Source organism: Alligator mississippiensis, chromosome 1 (genome assembly GCF_030867095.1).
Source record: "Alligator mississippiensis isolate rAllMis1 chromosome 1, rAllMis1, whole genome shotgun sequence".
In the NCBI taxonomy this organism is placed as follows: Eukaryota; Metazoa; Chordata; order Crocodylia; family Alligatoridae; genus Alligator; species Alligator mississippiensis.
This window is the reverse complement of record NC_081824.1, coordinates 143200351-143217027: the sequence shown is the minus strand read 5'-3', so window position 1 is coordinate 143217027 and position 16677 is coordinate 143200351. Positions and strand designations below refer to the sequence as shown.

Below are 16677 nucleotides of genomic sequence, written 5' to 3'. Positions count from 1 at the left end.
AGTTAATGGGGCACTGTTTGCTATTTTCCCACAAGTGAAAGGACTTCAAAGAAGAAAAGGAGCTTATGTACCACTGACTATTCAGTAATCATCTGTGTGCATTCACACCACCCTCCAGCCTCAAGTTCTGTATAATAAGGACTGTGTAGTTAGAAGGGGGTGACAGAAGTAGCTGTGGGTAGAGCTGTATATAAAGTATAACTTTAGTATTGCACTGCTTTCACTATCTTGCACACCGCACAATAGACTCTGTTTATCAGGGCAGTTTGACAGCTTGACAGGAGGGGTGCTGTATTTTTAAGCGGAAATGGCCAGAGGACACTGTCAAAGAACAGTATTTGGGCAATTAAAGTAACATCTGCTGTATATGCAAAGAATGATGATCTTTTCTCCTTTCTTCTAAATTTGCTTTTCTCTGTTTGGTGCGACCTGGAACAGGCTGCTGGAGAAAAATGGCCAGTTTGCAGTGACTGAACAAGATTATGATGTCCGTGATCTGGTAAGTGACTGAGCAATCACTGCTATCATCTCTGCCCTCTGCTTTTTAGTAACTACCTCCCCAAAGCAAAGTCATAGCTAAAGCTCTTTTTGGGGGTGCGTAGTCCCTACAAGTGTTATAGGTCTAGAACGTTTTGTTTAAGAATATTTTGAATTTTTTTTTAAAGGTGAGATCAGAGTTTTAGGCAGAGAAATAAATGGCCTGATTGTTAAGACAGCAATGAGTACAGAGAACCTTTTGAAATGTAAGAAGTGCCTAAAAACAGGTTTTAGAGCAGTAACACAAAATGCCTCAGCCTTAAAATTTTGACTTGGGCTTATATCACGTGCACATGTGTACGTGTGTAAAATTATTCTTAGAATCTTATTCTTAAATCTGCCAAATTTAGTAGTCAAGATCTTTAAATAAAGTATACCAGGGGTGCTCAACCCCTGGCCCACAGGCCAGATCTGGCCCCCAGTACCAGGCCATCCAGCCTGCAGGGCTTCCCACAGGTCTAAAAATTTGGCAGTGGGGGACTGGTGGCACTGCTTCCCTCCTGACAAATTTTCAAACCTGTGGGGAGCCCCATGGGATGGAGAGTGAGCTTCCATGTGGTGGATTGGATGCTCAGCGCCCCAGGACCTAATCCTGGCACATGGGGGTGGCACAGGGCCCCATGGCCTGATCCTGTCATACAGGGCCAGCTCAGGGCCTGATGTGGTTGTACAGGGCCAGGCAGGGGCACCACAGAGCCCAGTCCGGCCTGTGGACTAGCCCTACACCATTCATCTGGCCTGCGGGGCCAGAAGATTAAGCACCACTCAAGTATACAATAAAACCCTCTTATAGTAAAGCTGATTTATTTGCCACTTAGCTAAAATTGCGATTTGGATGCTCCATTGCAAACTAGTAGGAGCTTTCATTCAGTTTTACCATAAACTGAGTTTTGCTTTATCTTAGTTCGACATTCACAGAGTGACGGCTGTTTATGCCTCCATCTGAAATTAGATCTAGTCAAATAAAAAAACAAACAAACAACAAAAAACTTTCACCTGTAACTAACTTAACAATTGATGGGAAAAATACATAGAATAAATCATATGTAAAATATTAATCTATAGATTTTTTTTTCAAATGTTAAAATGTATTGGTGAATAATCTGTTTGAAGAAATGTCAGAATTAATTCAATGAAATATTTCCAGTGACAAATTTGAATAGTTTCCACATTGTGGTCATGTTTATGGGTAAAATAAAACAATAGTGTGAGTCTAGACCTGGTCTTAGTGAACTCAGAAGTAAAATTTATCTTGACCTCAATGGAAGTAACACCTGCCCAATGTTTGTAAAATGCCAAATGGGTGAAGCTAGATTTTTAATAGTGGTAATAAAACCTATGGAAATATGTGTGAAGACAAAAGGAAAATTTAAGGGACTGTCCCCATCTAATTGTGTTTAAAATGATCTCTTGAGTTCCATTTGATTTGTGAACAATAGATTTATTGGCAAATATAAGACAACATTCTTTCAAGGTAAAAGGAATAAGCAATAAATAACATTTCCCTCCTGCTGTATTTGATTGGAGGTGCCTATTTATTGAAAAATGCCAAAGAGCAGTCTGTGAAGAGGTCTGTCTAATACTGAACATTGTTCTTTATTGGAGTCAGGTTTTTATGGCTTTGGTTTGAAAAGGGAACGCAACTTTCAGAGGCTTCTTCTGTAAGACTCGTTTAGCTACCTCCTGTTCTAGATTTTATAGGCAGTTGAACTAGTGATCATCAGATCCGAGTATGATCCCCCAGCCTGAACCCAGACAAAGTAGGTCACAAAAGTGACCAACTAAAGTTGGCAGATTCAAGAATAGAAACTTGTCTAAAACGTAACAGATGGTTCTAGTAACTGACAGATATTAGTCAAAAGTTTGAGCTCTTGTGCTGAATTGAACAAATCATATTGTTTGGGGCTTTGTTTCCAGTATCTTTTGGGGGGTTTTAGAGACCAGTTTGCAGTGCTCTGCTTTGGAAATGCAGTACTGTTTTTTATAACAGTAATTTGTACTCCTATTATCCCAAGATGGATTATTTGTTTCCAAATCATCATAAACAACCTGGAACCAGCCCCACTGAAAGAGAGCGAAGAGAAAATGTACTTCCAGTTTTGATGAGAAAGAAGCAGCAGGAACAACATCACAGGGGCCCCTCCAAAATGAGCAGAGTTTTTAAAGGCTTGAGAAATGGGTCAGAGCAAAAACAAGATGAAGATAGAGGAGACACTGAAGTGTGAGTAGGTTTTGTCTAAATGTAATTTCCAGAACCACATCATCCGGCCACAGTTCTATGTCAGTGTCCTTGCAGAAGGAATCAGACATGCTCATCTGAATAAAGTGCCTGTATCTGTTGCTTTGGACTGGAAATAGAAACTTGTTTTATTATAAATAATAAGGTTGCTGTTCCCTTTTCCTTTTGTAAATTTGACTCTAAACACTGCAGTTCTTTAGAGCAATCACATATTCAAATACACGTAGGTGTGAGCTTTCAAATATCCTCACCAGTGAATATTCAGAGCATCACACCCTGGTGCTTTCTTCTGAAGTTGAGAAGAACCTGCTGTGCAAACTCAGGATGAATGTTGTTAAAATATCCATAATTTTGTTATTTTGGAATCAGATTTTTTTCAAACAAGCATGTGTTTTCTCTGTAAGACTGTGTGCAGTTTGTGCCAAATTTGAAATGTTTAAAGCAAAATGATTTTGGACTTACCTAAACGAAGGAATGCTTGTAAATAAATTTCTTACCAGTGGACTTTATTCTCATGAACAAATAAAATCCATTTGACTTTTCTGGAGTTTAGAAAAAAACTGCTTGGTAAATTTTACTGTGTCAGAAAAGGAATGGAAATTCTCTACCCAAAAGGGGCTGTTTTAAGAAACTGAAAAGTAAAAATTACAAGACACTATCTCAATAATAATTATGATGTTACTACTATGGCACTATGATATTGACTTGTACAGAGAGAATAGCCAAATGATTTAGAGGAAGTTCTATTTTCAGAGCTGTTTTGGTTGTATCTTACAGTTTGAAGGATCAGAAATCCAATGTCCATGTCCTGCCTGAAATGATCCCTGTGCCTCTAACCCTGGAAGATGTGGTTCTGAAGAATCGGGTTGTGGTATGTATATCTTCACTCTTCTTTTTTCATTAAATCAGTGCAGCACAACGTGAAGAAGTATCACCCATTGCTAAAGCATTGATTAAAGGTTACTTGTCATACTAACTCATGAAACATCCAGTGCTACCTTCCAATGTACACAGACATCCCAGGAAACAACCAGAATTTGGGCAAGTGACCACTTTTAATACATTTTGGGGAACTGCCTTTTCTTTCCGCTTAAACTATTTAAAGGAAACCTCATCCACCACTTTGTCGTTTTGAAATGGGAAGAGTCTGGCAAAGTGGAGGTTGATTTTGCAGCCAGTGGTCAAGAAAAGGCCAAATTACCCTGCTACAACAAAGGCAGAATCTAAGTTTGACCAAGTTCCTGGGGTTCACTTTATCATTAGAAAGCTCATCAAAACAATACCCTTTTTCCTGAACAGCTGCCTTTAGGATGAGGCTATGTTGGATAAAAGTAGAGTGGGATCCATTGTAGACTAGGAAGGTTAGGGAATGACAAATGAAGCATGGAAGCATGAATGCAGCTATTAGGAAGAGACAACATAATGCTGGAAAATAGAGAGCGGTTAATGGTAATGTCAGAGTAAGAAGGCAGAAAGGGGATGAGTAGCATTTCTTTATGTTCTCCACTGAATGAACCAGCTGCAGATAACTGGAGATTTACTTTGCTCTTAGCCACTGAGGACATGCTTCAGGTGCTCTTCTGGAAAACCTAAACAGGTTACAAGCTATGTGCTTACAGTCAGTTCAGCATTTAACCAGATATGCCTAGTGTGCCTCATAGATTTGTGAGAATTACAGCTGAGGCATCCCACCCTGCCCCCCCCCACCCCACCCTACACACACACACACACACACACACACACACACACACACACACACACTCTGCACCAGACTACAGATGAATGCTGAACTGACTGTAAATATTTGGGAGGCAAGGGGTTGTATGTTGGGGTGGGTTTTTTTGTGAGCTTTTAGTCACAAAGTACCCTTCCTCAGTTAGGTATCTTCTCGCATATTTCCTGGACTATCACTGGTACAACATCAGTTGAATACTGCATGGAAATATTTAGGTCATTTAAGCAACATTAAATATTCAGATTCATGTGGAAGTGATCAAAAGTTGAATATTAGTTTTGGCTTGCTGTATGGAAAATTGACAGATTTCCTTAGGAAAATTTCAGTTATATGAAAGCTGCATTTTCCTATCAACAAGTAATACACGAACATTTCTGTCTAGCTCCAATCAGAAGAGAGAAAGCTAAACCAAACTTACTGCTTATTTTATCTGTATTTATTTATAGTAAAGTATTAAGTTATGTTCTAACAAGCTGTTTCAACTAAAATGTTGTTTAGACTAATTACAGATTTATGTTGCATACATTAATTTTAATACAACTGTATGGTTATATATCCATTTTCTTTCAAATAAAATTAAACTATTTTTTTTATTTTAGGAGGCAAAATCAGCAGTTACTTACTGGATAAATTATGCAGACAAAGAAGCAGCCCTTTCCTAAGCTGGAAAACGACGGAAAAAATATAGACATTCAAAATAGGAATAATCGAGTGCAGTTTTGTATTTGTAGATCAAAGAACTACATAACTTGCAGACTCTGATATGTAAAATATGAAATCCATATACTGTCACTTCTTACAATCCTGATCCTATTTGAAATAAAGGGGAATTTTGCCATTCATTTCAATTAGACCATTATTATGTAATGTTTAAAAAGATATGGTATATGTGTCTTATTTTGTGAAAACCAATAATTTACTGTGGTATTTTGCTAGCTTCTCCCCAGCAAATTGACTTGTGCTACTGTAGTGAAGACTGTTTGTGATTAAATCAGTGATAATTTCTCAACTTGAACTCTCACATGGAGCAGTGACATCAAAGAAAGGAAATAAAGAGGGTAAGCGTACTTTAAGTGATCAATTACTCGGACGCAAGATTTCCTTCTGAGAAAGCAGACAAATTGTCTATGGCAACCCGTTAGAAATGTACTCAGCTTCAAAAATATACAAGTTCTGTATGGTCTTATAGTAATTTCTCTCTATATAATCCATATTTCAAGCCTCTTAGTACACAGCATAAATATGTCTGGCATTAAAAGTCTAATTATTATTTAATGTATGTAACTAGGGGTTTTTGTGTGTGTGGCATGCTAAGATATTGCATTTTAAGTTCATGCAGGCTCTCTCATTTACTGTTGAACAAACATTTTGCAAACCAACATTACTGGCTCCAAAGAGGTAGGACATTGTGCACTGTGTAGGAAGACACAGAACAGATGGGAGTGGGGATAAGATACACTTGTGGAAATCAAACTGAGAGTGCTTATGAGAGAAGGTGAGCCAACTTGACATTAGGATCTGCCTATTTTGAAATAGAACAATTAGAGTTAGTGGATCAAAAGTTTCTCTCAAACATCACTACATTTACTGAGCACTTGTTTCCCTGCAGAAAAGAAAGATTACCAGTGTTAACTGTCTTGCTTGTATCCCTGATTCTTTAGGAAATGTAGTATCAGTGAAGTTTACAGAGGATCAGATTTGTTTTTCTCTGCCTTTTATAGCTATGGAATTTTTTTTTAAAGTTCAGTTTTATGCATGGATGAATACCAAGTATCCGGTATTTCTTTGTATTTAAATTATTGAAAGGGTGGAACTGCTGTTGCACATTGTTTTATGAACAGTCACCACTGTTAAAAACTAGTTAAGTAAGCAGCCTTACTCTTTAGCTTTCAGTAATGGCATCAAAAATGAATTTCCCATGGATAGACTGCAGCAAACTGAAAAAATAACGAAAAATGGCAATCTAGTATTCTCCACACCATGCAAGGAACTAAATTACAGATGCCAATAAGAAAGTACAGCTTAAATAGCCAGAGTATATTTTCATACAAAAATGAATGCTGTTAAACATTTTTAAATAAAAATATAAGTATTAGGTCTTAAGACACAAGCACTTAAGAGGTTAGGAAATGAAGAATGTAGCAATAAAACATTTTTGGAAATAGCAAACTGAGATTGCAGTCAGTCCATCACTCCAAGGTATGCTGGTTTTAAGAGGCTCTTCAACTACAATGTAAAAAAAAAATCACATCCATCTTCTCTAAAATTAGTCTTCAGTTCTGAGCTGTTCTTCATGGCTTGTCACCAGGCTTTCAAGTTTCAATTGATGTGTCTGATCCAGTTCAACTACAGAAAAGATTTCACCAAGATTTAGCATTATTCTACCTCAAGATAACTAGTCTGATTTCTGAACCATGCCATTTTTAATACTAAAAATACAGCAAAGGGAATCCAGAACAAATTGTTGTAAATCTGATCTATGGCTAGTGAAGAAAATCGCCTAACCTTTATTCAGATCTAAAAGAAAAAAGAATGATGAAAACAAATTACATTTTTTGCCAGTTGCCAAGAAAGGGAAAATTTCATGCAAAAAATTTACTACAAGTAGGTAAGTTTTCAAAAGGGATTAGAAATTCTTACAGAGTTTAGTGTGCTTAAAATGTAGAACAAAGGTTGCAAAGAAGATCTGATGGTATATTTTCTACACTTAGCCACTAATAAAAGTGGTCTACTAATTGCTGGGCCCAAGAGTTATATGGGTGGGACTATTAACATGTTGCCTTGTTTTGAAGTATCTGTCTCCATTAACACAGAGCATTGTAATGCAGATTACTTTGATATGCTGAATACTCTGCAGTAGTACTGGGAAGAGGAAAGTCCCCCTAAAGCAAATTGATATTAGACAGTTACCAGCAAAGATTCTGTAACAATTACTGTTACTTTTGAGATTGTAAATATTGTTCTAGAAAAGGAAAGATTTATGTAGATGCCATCAGCACTTGAAACTTTTTTCATTTTTCACAAGAGAATCAGATTCACATAAGGAAGGTTTTACTCATGTCCCAATTATTATCCATTAAAATAAGAACACAGACTTTGGTACTTACAAATTTTTAAAAAAGGTATCTCCTTTCCACTACACCCTTAAATGTCACCTGAAAATTAAAACAATCAATAATTAGAACTGTGGGAAACCTTCAGGTCAAGTCATTTTTCCTTTGAAAGCAATTTTAAAAATCAGCAATAGTTGAGTGCTAATAAGTGTACAGGCTTACAATAGCTGTTGCAAGTTTAAGTTATATTAAATAAATGTCTATGCCTGTGGCACTAAAAACTTAAGATTCTAAAAGCCAAAACTTTCAATTGTTGTTTTTCTCCAAGAGGAAAGTACAGCATGCAACCTAGTTAGTTTTCTTATCCAGAACCAAAAGAACCAAAGAAGTGCAACAATTTCTTTGTATGTACAAAACTGCAAAGCCATTTGCATTCTTGATGGGTGTAGACTAATTCAACATGATTAACACTACTTATTTTAGTCAGAAAGTTAATATCCTGTTTTATTTTTTCTTCCTTTGTTCTCTTCCACAAGTGTTTTCTCTCCATCATTCCTAACTCAACTTCTCTTCTTCATATATTTTCATCCTTTACTTGTTCACTCTTTTTTGCTCCCTATAATTCCACAGCCCTGTAATTTACCTTTCCTGATGCGCTTCTCTTGCCCATTCTCACTGACCATGCTGTCCTTCCTTTCTGATAAGTTTTGGTTCTTCAGTCCCAGAGCACCGTTTAGCTGTGCAATCAGGAGCTAAGCTCACTTTTGTTTTAAGCTTATTCATGAAGCCAGCAACAGTGGAAAACCTATTGGCAGCAGAGGACAAAGGGAAAAAGAAGGAACTGCCAAATGCTGCAGGGAAGCATTACTGTGAAAGTGGCAGCACTTCCATTCTGAAAAGAGCAGATGGGCCACAAGAAATGTTCCTGGGTCATGGGACACTCACTAACAGGTAAATCCTTAGCACAGTGCTGCTATATTGAAGCCATACCCATGGAATTAAAGAATCTCCTGTCAAATTGTTTTAACGTATATTGTTAGAAGTCACAAGTGCATTTCTATGTATATCGCATTTTGTAAAATGTGCAGTCATTTTAAAATTAAAAGAAAGTTGAGCCATACATTCCCCACTAGGTCTTCTAAAAAGCCTTTCTGTTTTGACAGGAGAGGTGAGCATAATTTCAAATAGTTTTACTGAACTTTCAGCAAGGAACTTCCTAGTATTTAGGAAAGCACTGCCCTCTATGCATATTTAGCAATGTTTCAAGAGCATCATTACTAACCTGCTAACTTGTTGTTGTTCTGAATGAGAGAATTTACCATCTGTTACAAAAAAAAAAGAAAGCAAACTATAGTTTTCCCACTTTTGGAAGATTAAGTGTGAAACATCACAGGACGTTGCATAATAATCACTTTCTATAACATTAATAAATCTTGAAAAGCCACTTCCAGCTATCAAGAATGACAAATTGATTAGGCAATGTGAGTTAAGGTTAAATCCTGACTTGAATATCCAATTAACCCTTTTCTTAAGCTAGGCATTTTGTTTTTGAGAAAAAATTACCTTTCTTTTCCAGTAGTCCTTCATTTCTAAAAATTTGGTCCAAAGCTTTAGTGAGGGTTCTACAAACACTTAGAAACTTGCCACTTTTATAGATAACATTAAATTAGAAAGTCACACAAGCCTAATTTGAACTACTACCAAGAGGATCATTGTTGTCCTTTGCTCCTAGTAGTGTTGTGGATGATAGAGATGCATCAAAATGCATCCCTTAGTGTCAGGGAGATCAGAATATTCTGCATTGCACACAAATTGTTGTATATTGATATCACATATGATTAGAAGCATCATTTGTGAATTCTGAACACTGGTATACATTCACAGAGTAAAAAGAAAGTTTATGAGAACAAATTTTTACTAAAAGCCCCTGAAGCCCACTTGGGGCAATCCAGATGGCCCCATACTGGGAACATGCCCTCTAAAATCAATGGAAAGTTACTTGAATTAAGACAACAGGAGTTGTGCTTAATGAGGGCTTTAAGAACTGTAGGGTTACTTCAAGTTTTAGTGTTTTCTTGCATTTCACTTTTAACTGCATCCCTAAGAAGTGCTTTCATCTTTATCTGTTTTTCACTAGAAATGTATAAAAACACTTGTATAAGGAATACATTGCATCACTTCAAGGAAATGGACTTGATAACCAAATACTTTTTGTCTCCATATTCTGGACTTCCCCTTCCATTTCAGTGGCTTCTCCATTCATAGAGGCTCCTAGTTGTGCTGAGCTATGCAATGGTTTTGTCAGGTTGAAAGCATTCAGGAACTGTACTGAAATTGCTAAGGTCATATTTATAACCATTTGGAGACTAAAGCAAGAATGTAATGTCTTGCCTGCTGAGCAGAGTATCTTGATGACAGCTCATTAGTGCCCCTGTAGAGTTGAAAGTGTTGGTTATGACCTACTGAGCCCTAGATGGCCTGCGACCAGGCTATTTGGAGAGACTCTTTCCTCCCTGTGCTCATGCCACAGCTGGGATCAGAAGAAGCACCTGGGCACTAGAAGACACTAGGCGAGAGAGAGGAGACTGTTATCCAGGTGTTCTCCTTGAGAGCTCCAGGACTTTGGAGTTCACCCATCTTCCCCTTTGGGCTTGGCACATTAGTAGGAGGTTTTGGAGAGGACTGGACATATGCTTCTCAAAACAATGAAGGACAGAGAGTATAAGTTTGCATTTTTGTGGGGGGATGGGGAGAAGAAAGGAGTTGGGAAAGTAATTTGGTAGGCTACTGATTAGCTTAATTCTTTTTGAATAATTTACTGCAAGGATCTTACTGTATTACTAGCATAAGTGTGCATCATCTAGAAACCTTTTTATCATTTAGATCAAAATAAGTAACCTACAGACTGGTTTCAAACATAGGTTTGCAGTGATGGAGAGACTAGTGCAACAGCCTAACAACCAACTCTGTCCTCAAAGTTAGTGTTTTGAACATATTTATACACTAATACCCTTGAAACAATTGCAATCTCCAATCCCTGTGAAAAGCACCATCAAGGAAAATAAATAGTAGGTGTTTAGAAATGGGAATGCTAAAATGTCATAGGTTTGTATACTTTGTTCCAAGTCAGTACTCATTACTTTGTCAGTTGCCATCAGTCTTATTCATCTTGAGCCCTGGACTCTTCCTTAGAAACTCTTAGGCTAATATCATCAAACTCGAAAGCCTAGAAAGCCATTTCACAATAAAATTATCCTTAAGGCTTGCAGACTGAATAATCATTACATCCAATGGGAGGACATGCGTACACAATTTACGTCATAACAGGAGGCAACTGTTTGATGGAGAGCTCTCATAGATCAATGCATCTGCTCAGAGGACTTTAGCTTCTCCTATTGGAGTTTTAGAAAAAAAAATAAGAAAAAGGAAATACAACGGTCATCACAAAAACCTCTACACTTCAGCAGTGAATTATTTTTAGTCTTGCATCTGTTCTGCTTCAAGTTCTTTTCCCACCAAAAATGCATGCATATACCCAGTCCACTTTTTGTTTTTGTAATATTTCTATAGCACCAAGTCTTCCAAATTGTAAGTTCTACATGTATTAGTAAAGACCCAGCAAGCAAAACCATAAAGTATATGCATTATTCCCACAATACAGATGGCAAACTGGGGCCCAGAGAGGCTAAGGCCCAGATCTACAAAAGAACTTCAGCACCTAAAGACAGAATTTAAATTCAAGAGGTTCATTTAAAAAACCCCGTTCAACTGATTAAGTTTTTGCCAATAAAGTTTTCTAGACATTCAGAGGACTAGCACTGTATGTTCCCAGAACTTCCATCAACTTGGCAGGGCTTAGCATTTTAGCATCCATCTCATGCCTAAAATTATTTGTGATTTACAAACCAAGCGTCCCTGCTGACAAGTCTCCAGAAGAACCTGATGTGGTAGATGTGCTCTGAGAATGTTTAATACACACTAGGCTCATCTACATGCTCATTATGCAACATAATTACGGTGCATTGTTTAGTACCTGTAATGACAGGTACTAAATGTGCCATAATCGGTGCTACTGTGAATTAGTGCAGATGAATGCTTTTTTTGTAACATTAATATGCATTAGACTAAGTCTACTGTGCATTAGCACGGTTTATGCCAGCTGCGCTAATGTGCAGTAGAATTAGTCCAAAGCGTATTAAGTGTCTTATCTAGACACACAAACTGAAAGCATTGAGCCCAGCACAAGTCACAACCACCATGACCACATTCATCCAAAGTCACAGCCAGAGAAGAAACAGCTGGTGGTACTACCCCTCTTGAAAATAATAGTTTAGTAGACAGAACACTTGCTCAGAAATTAAAAGATGTAGGTTCTAGGCCCTCTTCAGCCTGATAGATTCAAACTTTGTGTGTGATGGGTTCCCAGCCATCAAGCTGTGGAAAGCTGGGGCAGTGCAGAACACTCTCCATCACTCCTGTTGAAGGGCATGCCTCTCTGCAGTGAAAAATACAAGATTCCTGGGACCAGAGAGAGCATGATTCAGTAACCCAGAAATGAGGGCACTGAGCTAGGAAGAGGAAGATGTGGGTCCTAGTTCCTGCTTCCAGGGGTGCTTCTGTATTTTATCCAGTGACTAATGCAAAATACATAAGCAGACTTGGGAGCAAGGAACTGGGACCAAGGTCTTTCTGTTCTTGGGTAAATATTCTAATCACTGGAATGCTGTCACTTTTCCTTTTATGATCTCTGTCTCTCTCAGCCTCAATGACACTCAGATAGCTTGCTACCCAGTAGCCCAGTTTAGGGAACTATCCTAGAAGGTTCTCAAACACCTCAGACTGAGGAGGGCCTGGATCCCACCTTTCCCTGGGTGGCACCAGCAGCCCCTTGTAAAGGAAGAGAGTGAGACTATCTTTCCACCCAGAGGATAGATTTAAGTCCAGGAGAGGCCTTTAAACTGTAAAACCTAATCTCACATACATTGTGTAACTCAGGCCTGCTTAACTCTGGAAAAAGATGGAATTTCCTACTCTCTGTCACAACCCAAAGTTGTGGTTTTTGTTTGTGTGTGCTTCGGCACCGCTAAATTATTTTTCCCGCCAAATTATAGTTTCTTTGCATGGTGGAGTTCTCTGCTGTGGAGGGGAGCTCCGGGTGCAAAAGGCTTTCCCGCCGTTTTGTCGCTTCTTTGCAGGGTGCATTTCTTTGCTGCATACTAGTGATGCACGTTGCAAAGGAGTTCCCGCCATTTGTATTTAGATTCGCACCACATTATTGGCCGGTTCTAAATGTAGGTATACGTGGCGGCTAGCTATTGGCTTGCTAGCCGTACAAAAGGCTTGGGTAGCTTCCGCCCAAGCCGGAGAGAGAGGAAAACTGGAGAGATACAGAACTCGCCAGGAGGAGGAGACTTCGCGCTGTGTGAAGATCTCTAAGTGATGTGGACCCTTGCGGACCCAATGCGCCTCTCTTAAGCAGGCAACAGAGGCTTAATAACCGAACCCACGGAGCTTTAACAACTCTGGAGGGGGGAACAAAAGAACGAACCGCCTCTAGCCTCTCCCCGTCGCCGAGCACAATCCAAGACGTATCCCTTTCCTGTAAACCCAATTTTCGAACCCACGGAGTCTTAACAACTCCGGGGGACCAGGGAACCGAACCCAATTTTCGAACCCACGGAGCTTAAACAACTCTGGGGCCTGGGAACCAGACGGCCCACGGAGCTTCGACAACTCCGTGGGAAAGAATTGCTGAACCCGCGGAGCCTAAACAACTCCGTGGGAAAGAATTTGTCGTGGTCCTCCAACAAGGATTTAAGCGGATCTGCACCTGGAAAGCTGTCCAGCCTACACCACTACCATCTTTGGGTGTAAGTAAATAATCTTTTAATCAACCACTACGTGTTTGTGACTAATTCTAGCTCGCCACCGGTTTTCTCCGACCCCGCATGCCTGGGCTGCTGGCCACAGCCCGCATGCGCAAAGACGGGCCACGGATCGCCCCCCCCCCGACTCACACTTGGCGGCAGGATCGGGGCCCGGCCCGCACACTCTCTACTGTCCCTTTCACTATTTACTATTGCCTAGTTGGGTTAGGTCCCTTTGGCTGCAGGCTCTTGGAAATGCCATTCCAAGGTACTTAAATCTGCCCTGACTTAGGCACCTAACACAGGGTCCCAAATTCTACTCTAGAAGTTGGATGTCCACATCTCTTTGTCAATCTGGGCTCAAGAGATTTAGTGAAGACTGTGGCATTTTGCCTAAATTTTATTTCCATCCTTACAAGCTGAGCTTATTTTAATAGCATAACTGCAGCAGATATTCAACAAGGGTTTTGTCAGTCCCATAGATATTTCTTATTTTTCAAGTTCTTCTGTCTAGGTTTTCATATGCAGGGTGTAAATGAGCCTATAATTATCTATTTTAAATAGAAAGGACTAGCTCCATGGTACAGACTCTCGAAATTGTCCTAGCATTGATGGCACAGACGAGCCTTTTCAATACTAAGATAGCCTTTTCCTGCCCTAAAAAGCTGGATGCTTGATGCAAATCAGCAACCTCACTTGAATGATAAATCCACAGCACATTCATATTTCAGGGGAGCTGCATCTATTGCTACAACTGAGCCTGCAAACAGGCCAGGGAACTATGTGGCTACAGACAGATGTTGCATTTATCCCTGGATAAACTTTTATCCTGGGACAAAGTGCAAGCATGCAGTCATCCACTTCTGTTATCCCTGGATAAATCCCTGGAGCAAGAATGAGGTACAGGAGGTTAAAAGACAATGTGTGTTCCCCTGGCCCCAGTGATGTCACAAGGTGGAGGGTGGGTTGAGGCCATTACCGGGGGGACCCATGTGTGCGGGCCGGGAACGATCCGAGGCCCTTTTGCGCACCGCAGGCTGTGGCCAGCAGCCCGGACACGCCGGGTCAGGGAAGGCAGGCGGCGCACTAGAATTAGGCACGGACGCTTAATGGTTGTTTAAGATTATTTACTTACACCAATGATAGTCGCGGTGTAGGCTGGAACGTTTCCAGGAATACTTTGCATAAATCCTAGTTTTAGGACTCGGACAGAACTCACAATTCACTCACACGAAGTTGTCGAGGCTCCGTGGAACTTTTGCGCGCAGGGAAAGCGTACATCGAGGGATCATTCAGCGATGGGGAGAAGAATCAATAGGTGATCAGTCTATCAATCAGCTAGCCGCAAGTCAAATCTCTTTAGAGGCACTTTGCAGCGTGCTCAAAGTTCTCCGACTTGGGCGGAAACCACTCAAGCCTCTTATACGGCTAGCAAGCCAATCGCTAGCCGCCACATAGGAATAATTTAGAACTGACCAATAGTGGGGCACAAATTTAAATACAAATGGCAGGAACTCCTTCCAACGTGCATTTCTGTGCTGCAACGAAGAAATGCACCCTGCAAAGAAAGCTACAAACGGCGGGAAAATAATTTAGCAGTGCCGAGTCACACACAAACAAAAAATCACACCCTTGGGTTGTGACACCATGCACTAGTTCTACCTAGGGCCCTGCAGCTGTCAGGGGGAGGGAAGCAGCAAGTTCAAGGACCACCGGCAGCAGGGCTTGTACAAAGGCCAGCTCCCCACTTGCTCTCTTGCCTGCAGTGTGCAACCGCTGAATCTGGCCTGCCATGTCGGGGAAGCAGGATGGGGTGGAGTTGGGTGGCCAAGTGTGGATCAGACACAGCATGCACCTTCTGTTTGAATGTAGGGTGCAAGCACAGGAGGAGGAGAAAGCAGTTGACTGTGGGGTCTGCAGAGGAGCAGGATCTGGTGAGGGTTGAGCATGAGCCTCAACCTCTGCCCTCCGAACCCCACAAGCCTCAGGACAGCCTTGATTCTGCTCCACTCTCCAGAAGGTGGAGGGGTGTCCACCCCTGCTGTTCCTCCCCTCTTTCCCTTCCCTGCCCCAGTGCATGTCCCTGAGGCTGGGCAATGGCCAAGCACCCCATCCCTTCCTCAGGGCAGCAAGGACAGGAGCAGTCCCATGTGTGACACAAACTAACACCTGCCCCCACCCCATGCACACCCTTGCTTATTTAAGCTAAGCTATTTCCAGCAATAAACACTGTGAGGAGGTAAAATGCAGGATCAGGGGTGCCACAGCATGTCCCAGAGAAGGGGAGTGCAAAGGGAGGCCTGGCTGCCTCAGGGGGCCTCATGGGAGCCACTTTTCTCACATGGCTCCTGTGGAGGCACCAAATGGAGCAAAGCGAGGGTGCCACATCCCACAGCATGGCTGTGGCCTTCATCCCCCACAGGCAGCCCCAGGCCCCCAAGGGTCAGGATGAGGAGGAGGGGTATGGAACTGGAAGACAAAATGGTGAGATGCTTTGAACCAAGGCAACGTGGCCCCCAACACCAGGTGCTGTGGAGATAGGAAGGCAAACCTCTGCCCTGTAGTGGTCAGGAAATTCTACTGATGATCCTGTTTGTACAAGATTGTGCCTGCCAAGGTCAGATGCCATAGCAAGGAGGGGTCACATTTGAAGGCCAGAAGCAACAAGAAGACAAAGAGTGACTGAAGCACTGTCCTGACTCTCCCTCCTCCTGTTGCCCCATGGCAGCTGCTTTAATTTTGTTGAAATGTCATTGTAGAAAAGTGGCTGGTGCCTGCAAAACTTACTGCCAAGCCTCATCCAACCCATTCTATGTGCATAACAGTTCATATATGGTACTTAGTAGAACCAAATGCTAAGGGTCTACATGCAATACATTTCACCATGTTAAGGAACTGCATTATGACATGGTTGGCTGTCACTTAGGAGGTCTACATGGCTTGGTCTTTGTATGTGTATTATATAACCATGTTACTGAATGTCATTAAAGCAGTGATTAGTCCCTTTAGTTTTTGGTGTCATCTAGGACATTATGTCTTGTGTTTTGCATCAGTTTGTGTAGTTTTGCTAAGAGGTTATGCAATGGATTTGTATAGGATAGTTTGGATAGGGATGATCCTACTTTAGGCAGGGGGTTTGACTAGATAACCTCTCAAGGTCCCTTCCAGATGTACTTCTCTATGATTCTATGATAAACCAAAACCACATTCTCCATCCATAACATAAATTCTGCCCCTGTCTTCAAC

At 40.8% G+C, this 16677-nt stretch overlaps 1 protein-coding gene across 3 annotated transcripts in view; it reads left to right on the top strand.

Moving 5' to 3' along the window:
- LOC106737578 (uncharacterized) overlaps window positions 1-6680 on the top strand; it is a 91598-nt gene extending 84918 nt beyond the window's left edge. For all 3 annotated transcript variants that reach the window (XM_059714824.1, XM_019479710.2, XM_059714826.1), the window contains 4 exons: window positions 439-499; window positions 2553-2758; window positions 3554-3647; window positions 5111-6680. In XM_059714824.1, the coding sequence (XP_059570807.1) occupies window positions 439-499; window positions 2553-2758; window positions 3554-3647; window positions 5111-5173 (424 nt within the window). In that variant the 3' untranslated portion in view covers window positions 5174-6680. The remainder of the gene's footprint in view (window positions 1-438; window positions 500-2552; window positions 2759-3553; window positions 3648-5110) is intronic.
- The last annotated feature ends 9997 nt before the right edge of the window (window positions 6681-16677 follow it).